The sequence below is a fragment of the Leptopilina heterotoma genome, unplaced genomic scaffold, assembly GCF_015476425.1.
Source record: "Leptopilina heterotoma isolate Lh14 unplaced genomic scaffold, ASM1547642v1 Lhet_73, whole genome shotgun sequence".
In the NCBI taxonomy this organism is placed as follows: Eukaryota; Metazoa; Arthropoda; class Insecta; order Hymenoptera; family Figitidae; genus Leptopilina; species Leptopilina heterotoma.
In genome coordinates, this window is record NW_025111169.1 from 793483 (window position 1) to 819172 (window position 25690).

The window sequence follows — 25690 nt, forward strand, 5'->3', positions numbered from 1 at the left end:
TTATATACAACAGGACTCGGTCATTTTTAATTAATAAATTGTGAATAAATAATTTTTTTTTGTTAATATTTTCTCCCACTTTTGTGTATTGATGATTAATTGTAGAGAAAATTGACGTAATTCCGTTTAAGAGTTGTGATGCTTAATCTTCTGTTTAGTTTCGATCCACCTACACTGGAAAATAAATCTTGGTTTCAGCTCTCTGAAGTTAGGTTCGACGATAAATGTCGAGAAGGATTTTCTTTCTGTGAAGCCTAAAATTTTAAATAATTTTTTTAAGGGTGAGTTGAAACTGTGGATAGGTTTTTCTAAAGGTGTCAAATTGAGACAAACGAATCAATCAAATGTTGCATCGCAACACTTTTGATTCGCTTTTTGTCTCAATTTGATAATCAGCAAAAGCTGTGAATTCGAAGTGAAAGAAAACAGTAAAATTAGGATTATTTTTGTCACTAAAAACCACAAAAACTTTAAAAACCCCAAGGAATAGTTTTCGACACTAACTTCAGGGACATTATGATGGTGTAGTATTTTTTAACACACAAAGAGATTTCAGAAACAATGGTGAATCACAATCATTAGAATTTTAAATAAGTTGGAAGTTAGAATAATTAGTTATTGGGCTTTTATTTTCCTCTTCTCTTGAATTTTTGGGATTAGATTTTTAATAAAAATGATGACTTGCAAAAATTGAGTATAAGGGGGAAAAAATGTATTCACTTTATTCAGTGTCCGATGAATGACTTTTCAAAGATCTGCTTTGATCGTCAGGAGTTTTGTTTCCTGTTTAAAACATGATTTTTTTTTTGTTATACTCGAGCATTGTTATCGAAAGTTTGGAACTCTTGGCTTCTTCACGCTTTCTACTGTCGAGATTAAAGCCGTTCTTGGCATCTTCTCTCAGTGTTATTGACTTTCTGGCAGGTAGATTACAAAAGTATCTTGCTTTCGTGCGGGTAAGTGGTCTAAACGCAAAATGAAACCTACCTTGACAAGTGTTATTATTTTTTTGAGTGGAAATATTTTTCGGAAATTTTTTATTATTTTTATCGATTTTTATTTACTTACAAGGAAATTTGATATAAATTTTTATTTTTTTTTTTTTGCATTGTTTACTGTGAATTATTGCCTTTAGGTTGGGAAAGGTTATTCGAAATTACGATTTCTGTAATTTAAAACTATTTTTTTATTTTGTTGTGGGGATTTTTTTTATTGTGTGTATTTTTGTTGTTGTGTTTTTTTTAACACTATAAATGTATTTTTAAAGGAACACAAATTTCATCAAGTGATCGAGTAGTCAAGGTTTCTGTCTTAAGGTTAGAATTCGTCCTCTGAATATAAGTTTCCAAATATTTAATGTTGTCAAGGTTTTTCCATTGATCGATCAGGAAGAAGAAACGGTTTGAAATGAAGAAGGAAGTTCAGGATCTCTTCGACTTGGTATTTTTTTTTCTCTATTTTATTCCGCAATTAATTTCTTTATACAAGTGTATTAATTATTCTCCTCGGTATTTTCAAAATCAGATTTTGGAAAAATGTTTACGAATTATTATTGAAGTGAAATTAATAATTCGGAAAATATTTTTGAGTTCTTGATTTTCTCTAAAATAGAACCTTTAATTTCGCTTCTTTTATTCATTTTGGGAATTAAAAAACCGTTTTTAATCTAAAAGCACTGGAACAACTGTTTACTTTTTTCGATCTCGTGAAAAAAAAAGTTGCGTTTTCGATGCTCAGAGTCGACGCCAACTTCAGGAATGTAAAAACAGTAATCTCAAGTTAGCGTCGACGCTAAATGCAAGTAAAAAGGGTAAAAAGTAAAGGATTCGATGAATAGATGAAGTTGACGACAATAGAAAAAAATACTTTTTTTTATTCCTTGTTTGAAGATTAACGATATGCTAATAAATGCTTCTAATTGAGTTATCAGGAATTAACAGATCCAGACTACAAATTGTATAAGCTTTGTTAAAGAGGGTCATGAATATCACTGTGTGTTTAAATTAAAAATTATAATATCGTAAATGACGTGGCTTGTTCCTCTCTTTTTCGGCTCATTTTTTTTTTGTATATCAAAATCCACTTTCACTAAATTAGTATAATTGGCCTCAAAGTGGGTCTTAATTTACATGAATGCTCGCACATCAAATGTTTCCTTTTGATTTTTTTGAAAAGTTCCTGAAGTTCTAATCTCGATATATTGAAATGATATTTATTTCGTAATAAGAACATGGCTTGTAAAAAAAACGACGTGTACATTATATTCTCTGACACATTCGTCACTCATAATCCTTCTTGATGTGTTATCGCTTTTTGTTATTTTGACTAAAAGATCATTAGCACCATTCAACGTAATCAATGATCCTAGCAGATAAAGAGAAACTATAAATTTTCGTCACCATGTTACATTATTCACAATAGGTTAGTTGCTCCATTATATGTTTCTTTTGTCGGATTAATGTGGTCGTGATTTATGGAATAAGAGACGGAGAGAAAGACTCTCTTCTCATTTTTGTAGATTCTTTGGTTGGATTTTGCGAAATTGGGTTAGTTTTCGTTATTTTATAAATTTTATAAATTTTATAAATTTTATTTATTTATTCTTTTTCTAAGGATGGCAAATTGATATCTGCAGAAAAACTATAACTTTACTTTCTACCCTTAGTAACAATAACTAAATGGGTAATGCTAATGCAAAAAGGAAATTCGATATTTTCCATTTAGGTTTTTAATTACCCCGTGTAATTATCCTGTGATTTTATCTTCATCAAGTGATTGGTGATGATAAAAAAAAAATACTAAATAAACGTATTTGAAACCTGTTTCTATAATGATGGATTACATTTAATAGAGACAGAGACTACACTGTTAAGAGGATAATTTTTTTCATCTCTTGTAGTTCAACATCAACTACAACATTGAGAGGGGGGAAGTGACATTTGAATTTCTTGTGAATTTATTTTATTTATTTTTGTTGAGAAGAAGTTCCCACAGTATTGAGCCAATAGTTGTAAAACTATTTTATGATCATTTTGTATATACCTACTACACACAACAACATTCGAATATTAAAGTTTGCGGAGAGTTTCCATTACACTTTCTATAATAATATATATCGGAGCTCTATTACATAAAACACCTATTTTTATATGCAGGTTATCTCAAAAATTAGAAATCTTTTTTAATTAGAAGGCGATTATAGTTTATGCCTTTGCAAACAATTATAGGTTTTAGAGAAAATTATATTCTAACGTTGTTGGGAATTATATTTATAGAAACCGTTAGAGGGATTAAGGTCGGATTTTTATGTTTTATCCCACAAAGTGCATGGGTTTTATTAGTCAATTTAATTTAATCATGTGTTAATTATAGCATAGTGATGATATGTTATGCAATAATAATAATAAAAATAGTAACAATTATTATATTTTAGGGTTGCCACAGGTCAGGACAACCAAACTAATTTTTTGGTTGAAAAAATTATCCGAAAAATGTCTGGTTAAAACTGTATGGAAAGCAATGCATTTATTTGCAATTGAGTCATAGTCGAAATTCGGTTGTATCGTGACAAATATTTCTGGAAAACTATTAAAATGTTAGTATTATATTAGAATTGTTATCTTGGTTTTAGAATGATTGATAATGGAATTCTGAATTGAATTTTAAAAATAACTTTTAAAGTTCACTTGATGTGAAATAAATAACTATGAATATACATGTTGAAAAGGAGGAATATTGTTGGTTATGTAAGGAAAAGGAGGACAAAACCAGAAAATCACACGATCATTCACAATGACTCTTGCAATGAGTCAAGTGATTTCGGTGATTGCCTAAGAAAGCGTGCGCGCACCGTTATAATATCCCTTTGAAAGAACATCCACGAAAGTGAAAGAGCACCAAACGTTATATTGGAAAGAGCAAACTTGTTTCCTGGCTGAACTTTACTTATAGATTAATCTCCAGTAAATAGCATTTCTATATATACCTACGTGCGATGTGAAAATATTTTTTAAAAAATAATTTATACCTTGGACAAATATTAAACATAGTAATCGATTTCACACCGTTTATTCGCCAGCAAGGATTCTACAATTATTAACTTAATACTTCTGTTCTTTTTAATATTCTTTTGTTAGTTTGTTTTCATTTATTTTTTAATATTTTTTACTTCTATTTTTATCTCTTTTTTATTTGTTGTATTTTTTTATTATTTGTTAATAGTTTTTTAGGTCTTTTAATATTTTATTTTTTTTTTTTTGTTAATTTTTATTCGCTTTGTACAAGAACGAATTTTCATGGTGTTGTTTTTCTTGTTTTCTTTCTTCAAGCGCCGCGCATCATTAGGCGTCACACACTCACTGGAAAATATTGTTAACATCAAAGATATAGTTATTTTTAAATCACATTGTCATTGAAATTTTTAACACTTATTTAATTTTAACTTTTAACTAATGGTTTCCTTTTATTATATGAAGGTTTCTTTTTTCAATTTTTCTTGGAATCGATATGTTTGTAAATTCTCTTTTATAGAAAGCCTTGAATATTGAGAAATATGCATAGAAATAATGTTTAAAGAGGAGAATTTTATGTTAAAATTATTGAAGAGATTGGAAATTTTCATTTACTGATAAAGGAGAAAATAGAAATAGTATTAGATGGTGTGATGAACTTTAATGATAATGATGATAATAAAAAAGATAATAATAGTAACAAAGATAATAATAATAATAATAAAATAATAATGGTAATAATGTTAATAACAATAGCAAGTGACGTGCTCTGAAGAAAGGGATCTAAAAAAAAATTGAACCAAATTTTTGCGGAACCAAATAAATGCATTGCTGTATACTTAACTAATCAATTTTAGGTTAAAAAAAACCCCGGATCATCTTTTTAACTCGCTAGGTGAATAAAAAAAGTGAAATTAGTAACATTTTCATCTCTAAAAACCCAAAATAATAGTTTTTGACGTTGAGAGTAGAGGCTAACTTTAGGGATATTAAAATTCGGTCAAAAATAGTTAATGTTTTAGTCAAGAATGGATTGAAAGTAAGATTTACTTTTTAGAGTGTTAAACCTATAAATATTTATTTCACAATAGTCAAGTAATTGATTTATTCATTAATCGATAATTATTCGTATAAATTTTTTCGACAGATTTATATAGATGAAATATTAATTTTTGTGGGAATGTGGCTCGGCCAACTTTTAAAACATATTATTCTTTATCTGAACGGTGATAATTTATTGCTCTATTTGTCAGTGATTAACAAGACAAACTTTATGCAACGGACCTTGTTTTAAATCACTTTACATTAATTTTCCTTAGAGGTGTACGTGCGATTGCAATTTAAATGGATTAAATAATATCGCGTTAAAATCATTATAAAGCAACTCTATTTTCTATGCAGAAAAATTTGGTGACAATTCAATTAAAATTGTTTTGAATAGTAGAATACTTTTAAATAGTATATATACTTTTAATGGTGGAATATTTTAAATAGGAAATTTTTAATGGTATAGTACGGTTTTAGTATAGAATTATTATATTTTTAATGGTTTAATATTTTTAATAGTACAGTATATAAGAAAGCGTTGAAGGTTAGATTTACGTAAGAAAAGATTGAAATTAGTATGGATTAATTTTTTTTCTATGCGACGAAAATTGGATTCTAAATTCAAAACCGAATTAATCGTAATTGTTTTGAAAAAATTATGCTTTGATGGTTTATTTTAATTCTTGATATGGAATAAGGAAGAATCTGATGGATAGTCAAAACAAAAGTTAGTCTAATGTCACCATTTTATATTTTATTAACATACAAGAATAAATTATGAAACTGAAACTGGCAATCAGTTAATTTATTGAAATTTTATGTTTTGGTTTTGGTGAAAGCTTGCACAGTTTTCTTAAAAGTATCAAATTGGTACCAAAAATTTAGTATATTTTGTGATTTGATACACATTTTTGGTATCAATTTGTTGCAATTTGATGCTAAATAAACAATTCGTTAATTTATAATTTTGAAAGTTAGCGTGGTCTTCATGAAGTTTTTTGGCTTTGAAGTTTGACAAAAATGACACTTTTTTAATTTTTGACCGTTTTTTTGGAAAATGGTAGAAATTTTTGTCGTGATATAAAGATTCGATGGTCTGTTTGATTCTTCCTTAAACTGTTGCATTATTAATACATTTCGCTGTTAAAATAATAACCCATAATTTTATTTGTGCGCGAGTATAAAATTTTTAATAGTATAATATTTTTAATATTATAAAATTTTTAATCGTACAGCATTTATAGTACCTACAATATTTTTAAATATAGTATACGTTATTACAGCAAGTATTTAGAACATTCAGAAATTAAAACGGTAAATCTTATTTTTAAATTCTGCATACATGTCGTGTTGTTTTAAAAATAGAGTATATATATAAATTTCCAGAAATCCATTTGGAATAATAGAGTGTAATGGATATATAATTTCAAGTAGTGGAATAAGATACTATGTACACGGGTTTTTCTTCTAACGACGTTAAAGTATAATTACAGAAATTGTTTTAGGTTTGTAGAATTATTTTTTAATGAAATTATTTAGCATACCCGGTAATAATTAAAGTCTGAAAGTAATTACAGTTGTGGAATTAGAAAAAAAAAATGATAGAAGATATTTTATACGGGAACGTTTTATAAAAAATATGGGACGGGTAATTAAAATTTAAAAATTTAATAATTAAATTAAGAAAGAAAGAAAATTTCTAGGTCGGAGATAAAATATGTAGTATATACGATGTATAAGCGATCTATAAAAATATAATTATGAAAATGGATATAAAATTGGATATTAATTAAGTTGTGATGGGTAAATATTGATTTTTGAAAAAAAGTGTCTAAGTAACAAAAAAAAAGGAGATTATAAAAAGTTTGAGTAGAGAAAAAATGAGATTTTTATAAATACATCCGCGAGAAGAGTTTTGTTACTGTTATTTTCGTCGAATCAACATTGATATGGCACTTTTCTGTTGGAAACTATTAACGGACTTGCCATTAAGGGGACATTCCAGTTCAAAACAGGCAAAAAGAAGGCTTTTTTATTGTATATTATTAAAATAACTATGACATTTATTTAAAAAATTTCTTTTACATGTAATAAATAATTTATTTAAGAATTTGTAAAAAAAAAATTTTTCATTTTTATTTCAAAATGGCGGCGATATACGCCATTTTCGAAAATGCCCATTTTCGGTGGTACGATCGATTCCAAACTTTCTAAAACAGATAAAACCAAACACGAAGTGACATTCTCTTCGTTAGATATTTATTTAGGGGTGGAACCTCAAAAAAGTGGAATTTTCTTCCCCCCCTTTTTTTTATAAGAGAAATTCTGAATAAAAACACTTTTTTTTTTAATATTTTGGGGAAAAAGTACTCTAAAAAAAGGGGGGGAAGAAAATTCCACTTTTTTGAGGTTCCACCCCTAAAGAAATATCTAACGAAGAGAATGTGACTTCGTTTTTGGTTTTATCTGTTTTAGAAAGTTTGGAATCGATCGTACCACCGAAAATGGGCATTTTCGAAAATGGCGTATATCGCCGCCATTTTGAAATAAAAATGAAAAATTTTTTTTTTTACAAATTCTTAAATAAATTATTTATTACATGTAAAAGATATTTTTTAAATAAATGTCATAGTTATTTTAATAATATACACTAAAAAAGCCTTCTTTTTGCCTGTTTTGAACTGGAATGTCCCCTTAACAGTATTTATCCGGTGAAAGAAGTTTCCTCATTTATTTCTACATGCTTGCTTTCCTCTTTGCCACGGACTTCTTTTAGATTGACTGCACTTTGTCTTCTTTTTACTATTAAAGCCCCAAGAAACCGTTACCTAATTTTACTTTGCTCGCTCCGTTTCGGCTGGAATTAAGCGTGAACTTGTTTCTTGCTATGGACTGAAACTTTCCACACTGGTCTCGACAAGTTGACAATCTTAATTCGATATATTGACATATTCACCTGTGTGTGCCTAATCATATTGGAATTTAATTTCTGATTTATTGACGATTTTGCAATATTAGTTTCGTTATTTTATTGAACTTTCAAAATTGGGTCACACTTCTTTTGACTGACTTTTATTGTTTAGTAGTTACGACTATTTTATCAAAAACAAAAAAAGAAATCAATCCGTTTTTTCATTCAAATTTTTCTCGATGAAAAAACGTAGGTACTTGATTTACGCCAACAAAAAATAAAATAAAACAAAGAAATTACGATCAAAAAATCTTTGAATCAAACAATAAACTTTTTCCAGATGTAAAATTGGTTTTTGCGTAAAAAAAATCAACCCCCAGTTTAGAATTTTTAAATATTCTTAAAAGAATAGTATTTTTTTTGTATGTGTATTTTTTTTTTTTAATTTACAGTTTGATTTTTGTGAGTATTGTTTTCTTTATTTGTAAATTATAGTTTCTCTTATTGAGCATTTGAAAGGGCAATACTAAAATAGAATGTTAAAGGAAAAATTAAACAGTGTCATTTGTTAAAAAAAAAAAGATAATGTGTATGTATTGAGAAATGAGTCACACACAAGAAACAAACACTCACACAATTTGTTTCACCTCTCTGAGTCACATTTTATTCGTTTACACCTCAGGCAAATAAAAGCAAAATTAAATCGATGAATTGCATGTCTTTTTAATCTAACACGTATACTGATAATATGTAATTTATAAATGTATTTGAAAACCTGAAATAAAGAAATAAATTTTCTTTATTTCACAAAAAAAGAAGAAAAAAAAAACTTTATCTCCATTAAATGTTTGAGGAAAAAAAGTTCATTGTATTTAAACAGATAAAAAGTTAGCGAATTTGGAATTTTTACCGAGACAATTCGATTAAAATTGTATCGGATCATTAAACTCATTTTCTTTTTTATTTATCAAAATTGTGATATGGAAAAAAATTTTGTTTGATTCAAAGGATTCAAAGAATATTGATATAAAACATGAAGATATCGACAACTCCGCGTCTTCATGTTTTATAATATTATTTTCATTATTTCTATTCAATTATTATTTTCTAGAATTTTTAACCAAAATTCATCTTTAAATCAATTACCAATTATTTTTAATAATTTTCGAAAAAGTTCTTTGTCAATTTTCAAATCCATTTGTTTACAATTAAATTTTACGAAATTCATCCAAATATTCAATTATTATCAAAAATTTTAACTGAAATTCATTTTTAAAATCAATTTTTATCAGAAAATTCAACGAGAATTCAATTATTTAAATATAAAAAGATAATTTATTGAATAATTGAATATTATTTAAAATTATAATCTCGTAAAGACTTTCATCAACAAATTTTTAAATACATAATTGAATTTTGTTGACGAATTTTAATAAAATTTTTAACAATAATTACATTTTTCGATAAACTCGATTAAAATTGTATTAAAAATAATTGAAAATCTCACACGACTTTTATTATCTATTTATAAAAATAATTGAATTATTGCGAAGAAGTTTATAAAAAATTTGTAAATAATTGAATTTCTGGAAAATTTTTAATATTTATAAAAGTAATTAAATATTTAAGTAAAATTTTATCAGAAAATTTTTTAAATAATTGAATTCTTTTAGAAAATTCTTGAAAATAATATCGAATTGTGGAGAAGAATTTTATTATTTATAAAGATACCTAATTACAATTTTTAAAAGAATTTCTTTTTAATTTTGAACATCATCTACATTATTAACTGAAATTAATTTTTAAATCAATTTTTATTAGAAAATTCTTCGCGAGAATTTAATTATTTAAATATAAAAATAAATAATTTATTGAATAATTCAATGTTTCTTAAAATTAAATTCTCATGAAGAATTTTATCAACAAATTTTTAAAAAATTGAATTTTTTCCACGAATTTTGATAAAATTTTTAAGAATATTACATTTTTTTGAGAAATTTGATTAAAATTGTATTAAAAATAATTAAAATTCTTCGATGAGTTCTATTATTTATGAAAATAATTGTATTAAAATAATTTAAATGAAATAATTGAATTTAAATTTAAATTTAAATTAAATAATTGAATTTTTGCCATCATTTGTAACTTCTCAAAAATTCAATTTTTTAAAAGTGTGTTTTACTAAAATTAAATTCATAATTCAATTATAATCTAAAATTTTAACTGAAATTAATTATTAATTTAATTTTTATTAGAAAATGCTATGAGTATTCAATTATATAAATACAAAAAAATAATTTATTGAAATAGTTGAAATTCTGCGATGAGTTTTAATATTTATGAAAATCTAAAGAGAATTTTATTATTAATGAAAATAATAGATTTATTGTGAAGAAATTTATAAAAAATTTGTAAATAATTGAATTCCTGTTGAAATTTTTATCATTTTTGAAAAAAAATTAAATGTTTGCGTAGAATTTTCTTAAAATTTTTTGAAAATAATTAAATTTCTGAGAAGAATTTTATTGTTATTGAAAATAATTGAATTTCTGCAATTATATTTGTAACTCCTTCAAAATTCAATTTTCATTTAGTCTTTTTAACTATCTAAAATTTTAACTAAAATTCATTTTCAAATCAATTTTTATTAAAAAATTCTATACCAGAATTAAATTATTTAAATACAAAAATAAAAAATTTATTGAATAATAATTGAATATGTTTTTTAAAATTAAAGTCTGATAAAGAATTTTATCAACAAATTTTTAAATAATTGAATTCTTTTGACGAATTTTAATAAAATTTTTAAAAATAATTACTTTTTTCCAGAAAATTAATTAAAGTTGTATAAAAAATAATTGAAATTCTGCGATGAGTTTTATGCGTTTGCGTAGAATTTTATTAAAATTTTTTTTAAACAATTGAATTCTTTTGGAAAATTTAATTAAAACAGAAGATATTGAAAATCATTAAATTGAGGGAATTTTTTGAAAATAATTGAAATTTTGCCAATATTTTTTTGCAAAATTTTTGAAAATAATTGACTTTTTGAGAAGAATTTATTTTATTATTTCTTAATTTAATTGAAACTTTGACGAGAATTTTGTTTAATTATTTAAACATAATTGAATTTCTGGGAAGAATTTTATACTTTGTAAATAATTGAATTTTTTCAATCATTTGTATCAAAAATTCAATTTCTTTCAGATGAATTTGAATCATTAAAATTTTTCAAAAATCTAAGTTCTTTAAAATTTCAAATTAAATTCATTCATAAAATTGAAATTTTCTAAAATTTCAAATTAAAACCTTTTGAAGTTCATCAAAGTATGATAATTGTAAACGCAACTCTTTTAAAATTCAATTAATTTTGAAACATTTAAGTAAAATAAAATTATTCATTAAATAATTTATGAGTTAAATAATTAAATAATTTTATGGTAGTTGTTCAAAAATTAAGTTGTTTAAAAAGAAATAATTTTGTCAGAAACAGGAAAAATTGAATGTTCTGTATTAGAATTCGTGGTAATTTCCTAATTTATGAGGCAAACAAAAATGACACCAAAATTCAGAATTTTTTTATTCTCATTGTACTTAGCGAAAAGAAGAATAGTACCTGTTTTTTTTAGAATTTACAGAAACAAAAAAAAATTACAAATTGTGTCTGACAGATTTGAGTTATTTATGAACTTGGAAATGAGTTATTTGACACGTGAAGCAAAGCTTTTAGAATATAAATTAGAATTTTGCTGGAAGTTTTGAAATTTATGAATTTTGCAAATAATTTAATTTCATTTCGCAAAATGGATATATTCTCTTCTTGTCTCGAAACTTAATTGTTGAATGTACGTCTAATAAGTTTAATGATTCTTAGGAAAGTTTTGAAAAATGTCTCGAGAGAGAATAAATTATTATTGTTTCTCAATTGCATATTGTATGTACTGTTTTGAAAAGTAAATAGTAAACTGCATTTACGCGCCCACTATACAAAGAAACAAAAGAGTGTATATAGCTTGAGGTCAAGAACCCCTCATCTCGTTCTACACTGAGAAGTCACCATGTGACGGGCGGTTTGTAACTCTGTGGCATTGTAGGTAAAACTCTGAGAGTGCTTCAGTTATTATTACTTCTTTGACATTGTTTTTGAAAACAAATTTTTTTTTGTTTTTTCCAAAAAAAAAATTTAAAAACAAAAAAAAAGTGAAAATTTTCAAAAAAAAAGTGGATAAGAAGTAAAGATGTGGGATGTCTGATTATTATACCTTGGAAATCATTTGACAGAATCGACAGAATTATAATCAGACTTATGAAATTTCTTGCTTCGAACAATTATTTAACATAAAAGATTTATTTCGCGAATTGTAATTTTGTAAAATTTTAAATTTTAGAATTTTTGTCTCTTTGAATTAGAAATTGCATATGAATATATTTGAAAAGAAGAATCAGGATTGCCACAAAAATTTTAATTTATTTTTCCCTGATTTCTAGACAAAATTTAAATTTTTTTCCTAAACCTAAATAAAATTCTGATTTACTCTAAAATTTTTCAAAATTATTTCCATAATTTAAATTCAATTATTGTTGTTTGCTTTTTTGTTTTTTAACTTTTTAAAATATTTTCAACCTGTTTTAAAATTAATGTATTAAAAATCACCGAATTGTTGCAAAGAAATTTATCTAAAAATTTTGATAATAATAGAATTCCTTTGAAGAATTTTATTATTTAGGAAAATGAAATCCAGGAAAATAATTGATTTCTCGCAAAGAGTTTTGTTAAAATTTTTGAAAATTCTAATTAAATTCTTTTTGAAGAATTTCTTTGAATTTTTTTACATAATGGAATTGCTTTAATAATTTAAAATTAAAATTTCGAAAATAATTGAATTTTCTGAACAATTTCTTTCAAATTTTTAAAATAATTTTGAAGAATTTCTTTGGATTTTCTTTTAATTAATGGAGTTTGGTTAATAATTTTAAATAAAAATTTCAAAAATGATTGAATTTTATTAACAATTTCTTTCAAGTTTTTAAAATAATCGTGATGGTTAATAATTGAAATTAAACATTTAATTATTGAATTTTATTAAAATTTTAGAAATTAATTGAATTCTTTTGAAGACTATTATAACGAATTAAGGAAAAAATGGAATTCTTTCGTGAAACTTTTTTGAAAGTATAATTGAATTTTTGCAAACAACTTTACTATTTAAAAATATAATTAAATTGTTTTTAAGAATTTATTAAAATTTTAGAAAATATTTGAATATTTTGGGAAAATACTATTAAAAATTAGTTCAAAAAAATTGAATTCTTTCGTGAAATTTTATTTAAATTGTATTAAAAATAATTGAATTTTTGGAAAGAATTTATTTTACTGTTTATAAAAATGTAATAGACTTTTTTGAATTCTTTTGTGAATTTTTTTTTTAAAATAATTGAATTTTTGTAAAGATTTTACTATTTAAAAGAATAATTGAATTGTTTCGAAAAGTTTTTCAAAATTATAGAAAATAATTGAATTTTTTCGAAAAATATTATTAAAAATTTTTTTAAAATTGTATTTTGTCATAAAATTTTCGAAAATAATTGAATATTTTCGAAAAATATTATTAAAAAGTAATTTAAAAAAAATTGAATTGTTTCATGAAAACTTTATGTAAATTGTAATTAAAAATAATTGAATTTTTGCAAAGAATTTTACTGTTTATAAAAATGTAATAGAATTTTTTCCAAGAATTTATTGAAATTTTAGAAAAAAAAATTGAATTCTTTCGTGAAATTTTTTTTTAAGTAATTGAATTTTTGTAAAGATATTATTATTCAAAAAAAAAAAATAATTGAATTCTTGAGAAGAATGTTATTATTTATGAAAATAATTGAATTTTTTCGAAAAATATTGTTAAAAAATTTTTAAAAATTGAATTCTATCATGAAATTTTATTAAAATTTTAGGAAAAAATTGAATTCTTTCGTAGAATTTTTTTAAAGATAATTGAATTCTTTCGTGATTTTTTTTTTGAAAAAAATTGAATTTTTGTAAAGATTTTACTATTTAAAAAAAAATAATTGAATTCTTGAAAAGAATGTTAATTGAATTCTTGCGAAAATTTTTTGAAATTAATAAACAAGAATAATTAATTAATAAATTAGTTAATAAATTAATTTTTTTAAAATTTGAATCTGAAATTATTCAAATATTCATATTTAAAAATAAAAAATTTTGTAATTTGCATAATATGTAATAATAAATTGAATATCACGTTCCGGGCGTAATATTTGCTAGTTTTCAAAATTTTTTAAAGTTCTTTGTAAATTTTCAAATCCATTTGAAAATTTGACTAAAATATAATTCGTAGTAAATCTTTTCTGTAGAATATTAATTCAGAATAAAAAATTTCGAAAGACTGAGATAATTCTGTTACAAGTGATTTTTAAGGATCCCCCAAAATATCGAGAGGAAGAAAAAGGAGGAACTTTTGGTTCTTTGATTATTCTTTTCACGCACACTAAGAAGTAATAATTGTTTTATTGATAGACTTTCTTGTTAGAAGCTGATAGGTATCTTTCTCGTTCGGCTTGACCGTTCGTTAAGCAGCTGTTATTCTTGAATCCTTTCAAGAGAGAAAAAGCAGGCCCTCCTTGAAATACATATTCTATTGTGCCTTTTGATTGCTGGAAGTCTCTGTTACTTGAAGCAAAAAGATTTCCATCTCAGTTACTTGTGGTTTTGTGTGTATAAGAGAAAACTCGACTGTTTTTCATTTCGAACATTCGCATTGAATTTTTATTATGGAACTGAAAAAAAAGATCATAAGGAAAATTTCGGTAAAAAGGAATTAAAATTATTTAGGTATGGGGCATTTTTGTATTCAAAGTTTAAAATATCGAAAATTAAATTCTTTACAACAAAAATTTAATTTGTCTTTAGAAAAAAAATTGTACGAAATTATGGCGTTGGACTAATTTTTCCTTCTATTGTCTCTTGAATCCTTCTTTAATTTTCTTTTCCATTTTTTTTTTTAGTTTTCTATTTTTTTTATTTATTCTTTATTTATTTGGAATTTTTTTTTCTACTTTAACTTTTGAATGAATTGAATGAATTTCTAATGAGTATTAAAATTTTTGCAGAATCCGATGACAATGTTAAATGACACGACCAGAAAGAAAGAATTACCAACAGGAACTTCTTTTCAGTTTGGTCAAGAGAGAGAAGCTTGTATGAAACTTTTTGAAAGATGGAGTGAACCAGAACAAGTGCACTTTGTGGAGCAACTTTTAGCGAGAATGTGTCACTATCAACATGGTCACATAAACGCTTATTTGAAACCCATGTTGCAACGAGACTTCATATCCCTTTTGCCAAGTAAATTATTTTTATGCTTTTTTTCGTTATTTTAATTAGGGAATATTTTTTTTCATTTTTATAGAATTCTCTAAATTTGAATTAGTAAAATTTGACTAATTATGCTAATTATACTGAAATAGAAATTAGTAGAAATTAGTACTGATTGCAAAAAATAACCAAATCATTACAAATAGAACTGAATGTACTGATTGAATTTGTAAAAATTGGACTAATTTGAATTTAGAAAGAATTTAATTTTACAGTCAATTTATACAATTGAAAATGATGATTAAAATTTTGTTGTTATTGTTTTTTTGCAGAGAAAGGATTAGACCATGTAGCAGAAAGCATTCTCTCGTATTTAGACGCCGATTCACTATGTGCCGCAGAACTTGTTTGCAAAGAATGGTTTAGAGTCATTAGTGAAGGAATGCTCTGGAAAAAATTAATAGAACGCAAAGTCCGAACAGATTCTGTATGGCGAGGACTTGCAGAAAGGAGAGGATGGTTAATAATTTCCTTTTAATTTTGATGTCGTGTGTGCTGGTGGAGATAATAATACATGGGGTATTTGCAATCTGAGAGTGGAACTGTTGTAAATTTTCACGTATTTAAACAAATTTCTTTGAAAAATTTGCCGCAATTATTCATGCGTGAACGTCGCATGTTTAGATCGTTAACTGATCGTCAATGTTGAGAGATTTTTTAAACTCTTTTTTCTTTTTTAGAAAGAGAAATTATTCTTTGGGGAAATAATTTGGGGAAATCAAATCATAATTTGGAGAATGAAAAGGACAATTTAAAGAATCAAAAGAGCAATTTAAAGAATTAAGAACAATTTGGAGAATCAAAAGAACAATTTTTATTTCTGACAATAATTTCTTTTTAAATAACTTAATTCTCAAGAATTAAGAATTAAATTAATTATTTTTAAGCAATAACTTTATTCTCAACTTTATTATAGTTCTTCAAAGAACTAATTAATATTATTAAAAATTACTTAAAACTAGTATTTAATGAATAACTTTACTTAAATATTTCAAAATTTATTAAATTTAAAAAGAGTTGCGTTTACAATTTTCATAAATAAATGAAATTCAAAAGGTTTCAATGTAAAATTTTGGAAAATATAAATTTTGAATCAATTTAATTAGAAATTTTAAAAAACTTAGATCCAAAATTCAATTATTATCAAAAATTTTAATAAAATTCTTGGAAAAATTGTAATTATTTTCAAAAATGTTCCTCAAATCATTGATTTTTAATATCTACTACTTTAACAAAATTTTTCGAAAGCATACAATTATTTAAAAAAAAGTTTGATAAAATTTTACGCAAAAATTCAATTATTTTCATAAATGTTAAAAATTTTACAGGAATTCAATTATTTACAAAGTTTTCATAAATTTTATCGCAGTGATTCAATTATTTTTATAAATAATTGAACTTCTCCCTAAATTTCAATTATTTTGAATACAATTTTAATTGAATTCCGTAAGAACTTAATTATTTAAAATTTTATTGATAAAAATCTTTATTTTTAAAAGTAATTGAAATTTTGCTAAGAATTTTATTAAAATTATTGAAAATAATTTAATTCTTTCGAGAAATTATATTTAAATTATTATATTGGTAATAATTCAATTCCTGTGAAGAATTTTATTAGAATTTTGAAAATAATTGAATTCTTGCACATTTTTTTCAAGAATTTAATTAAAATTATATTGAAAATAAATTAAATTCTTTGGAGAAATTTAATTGAAATTACACTGAGAATAATTGAACTCTTACAATGAATTTTATCAAAACTTTTGGAAATAATTAAATTCTTTCCAGAAATTTTATTGAAATTGCATTGAAAGTAATTGAATAATTCTAAAAAAAAATTGTATCATTTATGAAAATAATTAAATTCTTCCAAGAATTTTATTAAAACTTTTGAAATTCATTGAATTCTTTCGAAGGATTTAGTTAAAATTATATTGAAAATAATTGAATTCTTGTGAAAAATTTTATTACTTGTAAAAATAATTGAATTCTTGCTTAGGATTAGAAAATTTATTTAAAAATGGATTTCAGTTTAAAATTTAAAATTATAATTAAATATTGAAAGCATTAGAGCGTGATTTTTTTTTAGAAATAATTGGATTTTAAAAAGGTTTCAAATTAAAATCTTTGAAAATCTGAATTTTCCATATTTTTAACTAACAAATTTTGTGGAATTAATTTTCTTGAAAAAGTTTAATTACGGAATTTTTAAAAAATTATTTGAAGTTTTTATTTTCTAATATTTAATTGAAAAATTTACGAATAATTGAAATTTTGTAAAATTGAATTTTCAAAAATTTTAATAAAATTCTTGGTAAAATTTTAATTATTTTCAAAAATTTTCCTCAATTAAATGATTTTCAATATCTACTATTTTAATAAAATTTTCTAAAAGAATTCAATTATTTAAAAAAAATTTAATAAAGTTCTACGCAAACATTTAATTATTTTATAAATTAAAATTTTTTTAGAAATTCAATTATTTTCATAAATAATAAAACTCGTCGTAGAATTTTAATTATTTTTAATACGATATTTTAATCGAATTTCTTGCTAAACTTTCCATAAAAATTTTATTAAAATTCGTCAAAAGAATTCAATTATTTAAAAATTTGTTGATAAAATTCTTTATGGGAATTCAATTTGAAGAAGCATTCAAGTATTCATTAAATTATTTATTTTTGTATTTAAATAATGAATATCTCGTAGATTTTCTTAATAAAAATTTATTTAAAAATGAATTTCACGTAAAATTTTAGATAATTGATTATTAAAAGCATAAATTTTTAGAAATAATTGAATTTTGAAAAGGTTTTAAATTAAAATTTTTAGAAATTTGAATTTTTTATACTTTTAACTAACAATTTTGTAGAATTAATTTTTTTTTTAAAGTTTAATCGAATGTTTTTAAATTATTTCAAGTTTTTATTTTCTAATATACAATTGAAGAAATTTCGAGTACGATGAAATTTCGTAAAATTGAATTGTAAAAAAATGTATTTAAAAATTCTCAAAGAACTTTTTCAAAAATTATTAAAAATAATTGATTTATAGAAGAATTTTAATTAAAAATTACAGAAAATAATAATTAAATTGAAATGATGAAAATAGTTTTGAAGAAGTTACAGTAACAATATTCTTAAAATATAAAATAATGATTTTATCATTCGGTCATTTTTAATTATTATAAAAAATGAAGAAATGGATTACTCCGAGTCGAAGACTCGGAGTGATCGATTTCTTCATGTTTTATAATATAATAATATTCTAATAAGTTGTTGAATTTCAAAAAGGTTTAAATTTGGATGTTTTGAAAAATTTTAATTCCTCCGGAAAAAAAATAATTAAATATTTATTTATTTACTTTTTTTTATTTATTTATTTATTAATTTTGAGAGTGAATGAGAATATTCTTTATGGTCAGGGAAAAAGTCAAAATTTTGTCTGGAAATCAGGTAAATGTCAGGGGAAAAACAAAATTAAATTTTTGTTGCAAGCCTAATTTTCTACGTTATGAAAAGTATTGGGGGGATTAATGCACTTGAATTTTGTATTTGCCGTATTCAATTAGGTTACGTTAACTCAGGATTTTCCCATTCTCGGCAAATGTGACGTTTTTAAAGTGAGTAATAATTGTAATTCGTCAAATTGAAATATTACCCAGTTTAAAAGCAGTACTTCTCGCTTTAGAAGCCGAGAATGGAAAAGTCCTGCTTTCAGTGCGTTAAAATAGCCTAATTGAATACGACAATTTTACAAAGTTTGACACAAATCGTACCTACGAATACAAAATTCAGGATTAAAATTGAAATTCAAAATTCAGAATTTCAGACTCGCTTTTAAAGTCTTTTGAACAGTTTGAAAACTTTCGCGGTTATTTGAAACGAAAAGGAAAAATGCAAATACCCTATTTTTATTCATACCCAACCAGCAATTTAATATTCATTAAAATTAATTAAATACCACAAGAATTAATATTAGTGAAATTAACACACTTGATACTTTTTTTCTCCATTTAATTAAATTGTTTGTTTGAATTTACAGGATACAATATTTGTTTAAACCAAGGCCAGGTGAAAGCCATCCGAACCATGCTTTTTATAGAAATCTTTTTCCAAAAATCGTCAAAGATATAGATAGCATAGATAATAATTGGAGAATGGGACGTCACAATCTTCAGCGAATAAACTGCCGTAGTGAAAATTCGAAAGGAGTCTATTGTTTGCAATATGACGATCAGAAAATTGTTTCTGGTCTTAGGGACAATACAATAAAAATATGGGACAGAAATACATTGCAGTGCATTAAGGTGCTCACTGGACATACGGGCTCGGTTTTGTGCCTACAATATGACGACAAAGCAATTATTTCTGGCTCTTCGGATAGTACCGTTAGAGTTTGGGACGCAAACACTGGTGAAATGGTCAATACGCTCATTCATCATTGCGAGGCTGTTTTGCATCTTAGATTTAACAATGGAATGATGGTCACGTGCTCGAAGGTTTGTCATTCTTTTACTACTTCATTATCATATTTCTATTTTCTATTTTCTATTCTCTTTAGTCGAGGAGGAAAAATAGACTCTCTTCTGAGAAGTGTTTCTATCTTGGAGGAACTCTTGGAAGAAAGACTATTTTATTTTCTTCTTTTTATGTGAATTTTAACGAAATAAGTTTAATTGTTCTTTAAAGAAAACAATTGTTTCTTTTGTGATTCTCTCGTGTAGATAATATAATTTTTTAATGAGAAAATTTCTTATTTTATTTGAGGGAAAAAAGGAACATTTTTTTTTTGTATTAAGGAGAACACCAGGCTTCGTACTCATCTACTAAAATCTACTATTTGCTACTTTTTTTACGTTATGCTAGTATTTGGATACTTTTTTTAGATTTCAGCTACTAAAAGCTACTATTTCTGTTTTTTTGAGAATTTCCACTATTTTAAATTCGCTAATACTATAGAAATCAAAAAACTATTCTCAAAAATTATAATCAAATTCTTTAAAATGATTAAATTATTTTCAAAAAAATTTCGAAATTGAATTATTTTCAATATCTAGTATTTTCATAAAATTTCGCAAAAGAATTCAATTATTTTAAAAAAAAATTGATAAAATTTATCCAAGATTCAATTATTTTTATAAATAATCAAATTTCCACAAGAATTCAATATTAATTAAGAATAACATTTTCAAAAAAATTTCGAAAAAATCAATTATTGAACAAAATTTTTATACAATTCTTTATAATAATTCAATTACTTTCACTAATAATAATAACATTTTTCATGGAAATTCAATTTTTTTAAAAAAATTTTCCATAAAATTCTAAGCAAGAATTCAATTATTTTCATAAATAATAAAACTCATAAAAAAATTTCAATTATTTTTAAAACTATTTTAAATTAATTAATCGAAAAATTCAATTATTTTTGCAAATAAAGTTTTCAACAAGAATTCAATTATTTAAAATAAAATTTTCATAATATTTATTACATTTCGAAAAAATTAATTATTTAAAACAATGTTTATAAAATTCCTATGAAGAATTCAATTATTTTCTAAAATAACAACATTTTTCACAGAAATTCAATTCTTTTTAAACATTTTATTAAAATTTTTCAGAATAATTCAATTATTTTCATAAATAATAAAATTCTTCTTAGGAATTCAATTATTTTTGAAACATTTTTGCATCTATTCTATTATTTTTATAAATTATAAAATTCATCGCAGGATTTCAATTATTTTTAATACAATTTGGAAGAATTCAATTATTTACAAAAATATTAGAATTTTGCATAGAAATTCAATTATTTTCCAATATTTTAATAAAATGGTTCGAAAGAAATCAATTATTTTAAATACAATTTTAAGTAAATTATTTTGAAATAATCCAATTATTCTGTTAGATTTTAATCAAATTCTTGGAAAGAATTCAATTTTTTACAGAAATAATTTTTGGAAAGAATTCAATTATATTGATAAATAACAAAATTATTCACAAAAATTCAATTTTTTGAGGCATTTTAATAAAATTCTTTGCGAAATTCAATTATTTTCATAAATAACAATATTCGTCACAAGAATTCGATTATTTCTAAAAGTAATAAATTTTTTCTTGGAAATTCAATTATTTAAAAAAATTCTAATAAAATCGTTCGCAAGAATTTAATTATTTTCAAAAAAATTTAATAAAATACCACTCAGAAATTCAATTATTTTCAATTTTTTATTAAATTGTTAGAAAGAAATCAATTATTTTTAATACAATTTTAATTAAACTTTTTTGGAATAATTCAATTATTCTTTTAGATTGTAATTTAATTTTCCCCAAGAATTCAATTATTTACATAAATAATCCTTTGAAAGAATTCAATTACGTCTATAAATAACAAAATTATTTCCGAAAATTCAATTATTTTGACGCATTTTAATAAAATTCTTTGCAAATTTCATTTATTTTCAAAAATTACAATATTTATCACAAGAATTCAATTATTTTTAAAAATAATAAATGGTTTTCTTGGAAATACAATTATTTAAAAAAATTCTAATAAAATCCCACACAGACATTAAATTATTCTAAAAAATTTTAATATAATTCTTTGTAAAATTTAATTATTTCTTAAAACTTTTCACAATTCAATTATTTTCAATATCTACTATTTTCATAAAATTTCCAAACAGATTGCAATTATTTAAAAAATTTTTATGAAAATCTTTGTAAAAATTCAATTCTTTTCATGGATAAGTAAAATTTCTCAGAAATTCAATTATTTAAATTATTTACATAAAATTAGTCGAATGAAATCAATTATTTAAAAAAATGTTTATTTAATTCTTCGCAAGAATTAAATTATTTTTATAACATTAAAATTTTTTCATGAATAATAAAATTCGTTGAAGAAAATTCAATTTATTAACAGGATAAGAAGGAAGTAAATATTTTTTAGAAAATTAGAAAAAAGTCAGGACAATATAGTATAGAATGGAATTTTTGTCAGTTTTTTGAAGTGTCTAAAACGAGTTTTTTTATCGTCAAGTTTAATTTTTCGATAGCTACTTTTTTACTACCTAGGTTTATTTTAGTTTAAAAGCTAGTTTTTGCTACAATTTTAAAATTAATTATCGAGTGCGTAGTCTGGAGTCCGTGATATTGACTTTAAAGTGTATTTTTCTAGGGGCGTTTGAAGACAGAAGTTTTTTTAAATTTTTAAATTTTACTGTTTCATCTATTTTTACGATTATTTAGAAAAATGCTGAAAATGAAGATAATTAAAAATACATAAACGAGAAGTTGTTTGAATTTTTGAAGAGAATATTTACTATTTTGTACGTTTCTTGATTTTTTTTTTTTGTAATATTGTTGTCCTTTTTTGCAGGATCGTTCAATAGCGGTTTGGGACATGACGTCGCAGACAGAGATCGCATTGAGACGTGTATTGGTTGGTCATCGGGCAGCCGTTAACGTTGTGGATTTCGACGAGAAATATATAGTGTCGGCAAGTGGTGACAGGACTATCAAAGTGTGGAATACGTCCACATGTGAATTTGTTCGAACGCTAAATGGACATAAGCGTGGAATAGCGTGTTTACAGTATAGAGATCGATTAGTGGTTAGTGGTAGCAGTGATAACACCATTAGACTTTGGGACATTGAATGTGGTGCGTGCTTGCGAGTCCTCGAGGGTCATGAGGAACTCGTTAGATGTATTAGGTTCGATAGCAAGCACATTGTCAGTGGCGCATACGATGGGTCAGTCTCTTTCTTTCAATTAGAAATTATTAAAAAAACTTCTTCTTCTTCTTATTTTTATAAATTGATAAATTTTACTATTACTAATACTTTGCTTTCTTTTTTACAGTAAAATTAAAGTCTGGGATTTGGTGGCTGCACTGGATCCTAGAGCTGTCGCTAGCACGTTATGTCTTCGAACTTTAGTGGTAATTTATTTCTTGTCCTTTAATTTTGAAATTTGGTAATTTATTTTTTGTCCTTTAATTTTGAAATTTGGTAAATTATTTTTTGTCCATTAATTTTGAGATTTGAATTATTTTCTTAAGTGGACGTCGAGCTTTGGTGCGATTTTTCCATTGAAGCCCCAAATAAAAATCGCGTATGGTTTGACATCCCCTCAAAGCTATTTTTTGAAATTAGTTTTCTAATACTTTTGAAAATAGAGTTTTTTTTGTTGTTTTTTAAAAGAATAACATTTTCTTCTGACTCTTTTTTTGACAGGAACACACTGGTCGCGTATTTCGACTTCAGTTTGACGAGTTCCAGATTGTCTCGTCCTCTCACGATGACACGATTCTCATCTGGGATTTCTTGAATTTCAATCAAGATAATTCATCAAACAGTGACACGGCGCCCCTTATTTCAAATGACACTCTTAATCTTTCCGACATTAGATCTCCCTCTCGTGAGTATATTTTACTCTTTGGTTTTGTTCAAACTTTCTGTGTATTTGTGATGCGTCGTGACGCGTTACATATTTAATATTTGTTTTAACTTGATTTTTTCTCTTTTCTTCTACCAGCAGCATTCGAGTGACGTTTCAACTCAATGTTTTATTTTCATTGTGATATAAATGTGAGTACAATTTTCGGTTAAATTATTCAGAAGATTATTTATTTTATTTAATAATGGAATTAACAGGCCTTGAATAATATGTGTTTTTAGATATTTTGTCGACCTTTTTTTTAAAATTGCAATTTTTTCGACTGATTTTAATAAAATGCGACAGTTTCGATTTTGTTTTCACAAATTAGGAGAAAATAAATTAGGAAAATAAATAGAAATATTGTTATAAAATGACAATTAACTTGATTTTCAAAGAGTGAAAAATAACTAAAATCAAATCTTTTCCTTTAAAGTGTCTTACATTTTTTCTACAAGTTGTTCGAATTATCAAAATTTCGTAAAATTGAATTGAAAAGAATTGAATTTTGAATTCTATTTTATGGATTTTATGTGAACTTTTTTTATTAATTCAATTTTTGAAGTAGTTTTTTTTAATTACATTCTTAATTCTTCTGAAAATTATGAAAAATAATTGATTTTGAAAAAAATGTTTGTGTTAAAAATTCTAGAAAATAATTGAATACTGAAAGAGTGTAAGTCGAAATTTTTGTAAATAATTAAATTTCGGAAGGTTTTAAATTGAAATTTTTGAAGTTTAGAGTTTTGAATAATTTTAATTAGAAAAATTCTAAATAACTTATTTTTTGAGATCTTAAATAACTTATTATTCAAAAAATTTTAATTCAAATTTGTTTTTGAAATTAATTAAATTTTAGTAATTTTTTTGGAATTTTTGAATATATTTATTTCAAAAATTGTCAAATATCGATAATTTCATCAAATTCAATTGAAAGCCATTGAATTTTAAACTATTTTAATTTTTAAATGAACTTAGTTTTTTGAATAGTTATTGTATTTTTGAAGAGATCTTCTTCTTCAAATCATTAAAAAAATAATTAATTTAGAAGAAATTTTAGTTTAAAAACCTAAAAAAAATAATTGAATTTTAGAAAATAGTTACAATAGCAATTTTTAGAAATAATTAAATTTCAGAAGGTTTCAATAATATTTAAATAATCATTTAAAAAACTTAATAAACTTTAAAAGACTCTTAGTCAAAATTCTAGAAAATACTTAAATGTCGAAAGAATTACAGTTTCTTTTGGAAATAATAGAATTTCAAATGATTTTACCAAGATTGAAATTTTTTGTTTGAATTTTGAATAATTTTAATTACAAAAATTCTAAAAAAAACTTAGTTCTTCGAAAAATTTGAATTCTAATTTTTTGGAAATTAATCACAATTACGCAAAATTCAATTGTTTTCAATTGAATTTTAAATTATTTTAATTTTTAGGTAAAATTTGTTTTTTTCTGAATAATTGAATTCTGCAAGAACTTTCTTGAAATTATTACAAAATAATTTATTTAGAAGAAATTTTAGTAAAAATCCTAAAAAAGTACTTGAATTTTGGAAAATAGTTACAGTAGCAATTTTTAAAAAATAATTAAATTTCAGAAAGATTCAACTTAAAAACTTTTGAACATTTCAATTGATGACAAAGTTTAATAATATTAAGATATTTATTTGAAAAACTTTTTAAGCTTCAGAATAATTTTAGTTAAAAATTCTAGAAAATAATTAAATCTCGAATGAATTACAGTTACAATTTTTAGAAGTAATAAAATTTCAGAAGGTTTGAAATTAAGATTTTAACAAATTTCAATTTCTGTGGAAAAATAAATATCAAGAAGTTAGTATTTAAATATTTATTTAACAAGATTGTGAAAGTTTTGAATCATT

General features: G+C 23.6%; 1 protein-coding gene across 2 annotated transcripts in view; it reads left to right on the top strand.

The window, feature by feature from the left end:
• The window catches only part of LOC122510662 (beta-TrCP), a 39616-nt gene that overhangs the window by 11423 nt on the left and 2503 nt on the right, over positions 1–25690 (top strand). Inside the window, exons 2-8 of one of the 2 annotated variants that reach the window (XM_043625458.1) lie at positions 15097–15331; positions 15634–15820; positions 19406–19862; positions 22745–23118; positions 23228–23306; positions 23602–23785; positions 23903–23955. In XM_043625458.1, coding sequence (XP_043481393.1) covers positions 15097–15331; positions 15634–15820; positions 19406–19862; positions 22745–23118; positions 23228–23306; positions 23602–23785; positions 23903–23916 — 1530 coding nt within the window. In that variant the 3' untranslated portion in view covers positions 23917–23955. The remainder of the gene's footprint in view (positions 1–15096; positions 15332–15633; positions 15821–19405; positions 19863–22744; positions 23119–23227; positions 23307–23601; positions 23786–23902; positions 23956–25690) is intronic. The other variant, XM_043625459.1, reaches the window with a different exon arrangement.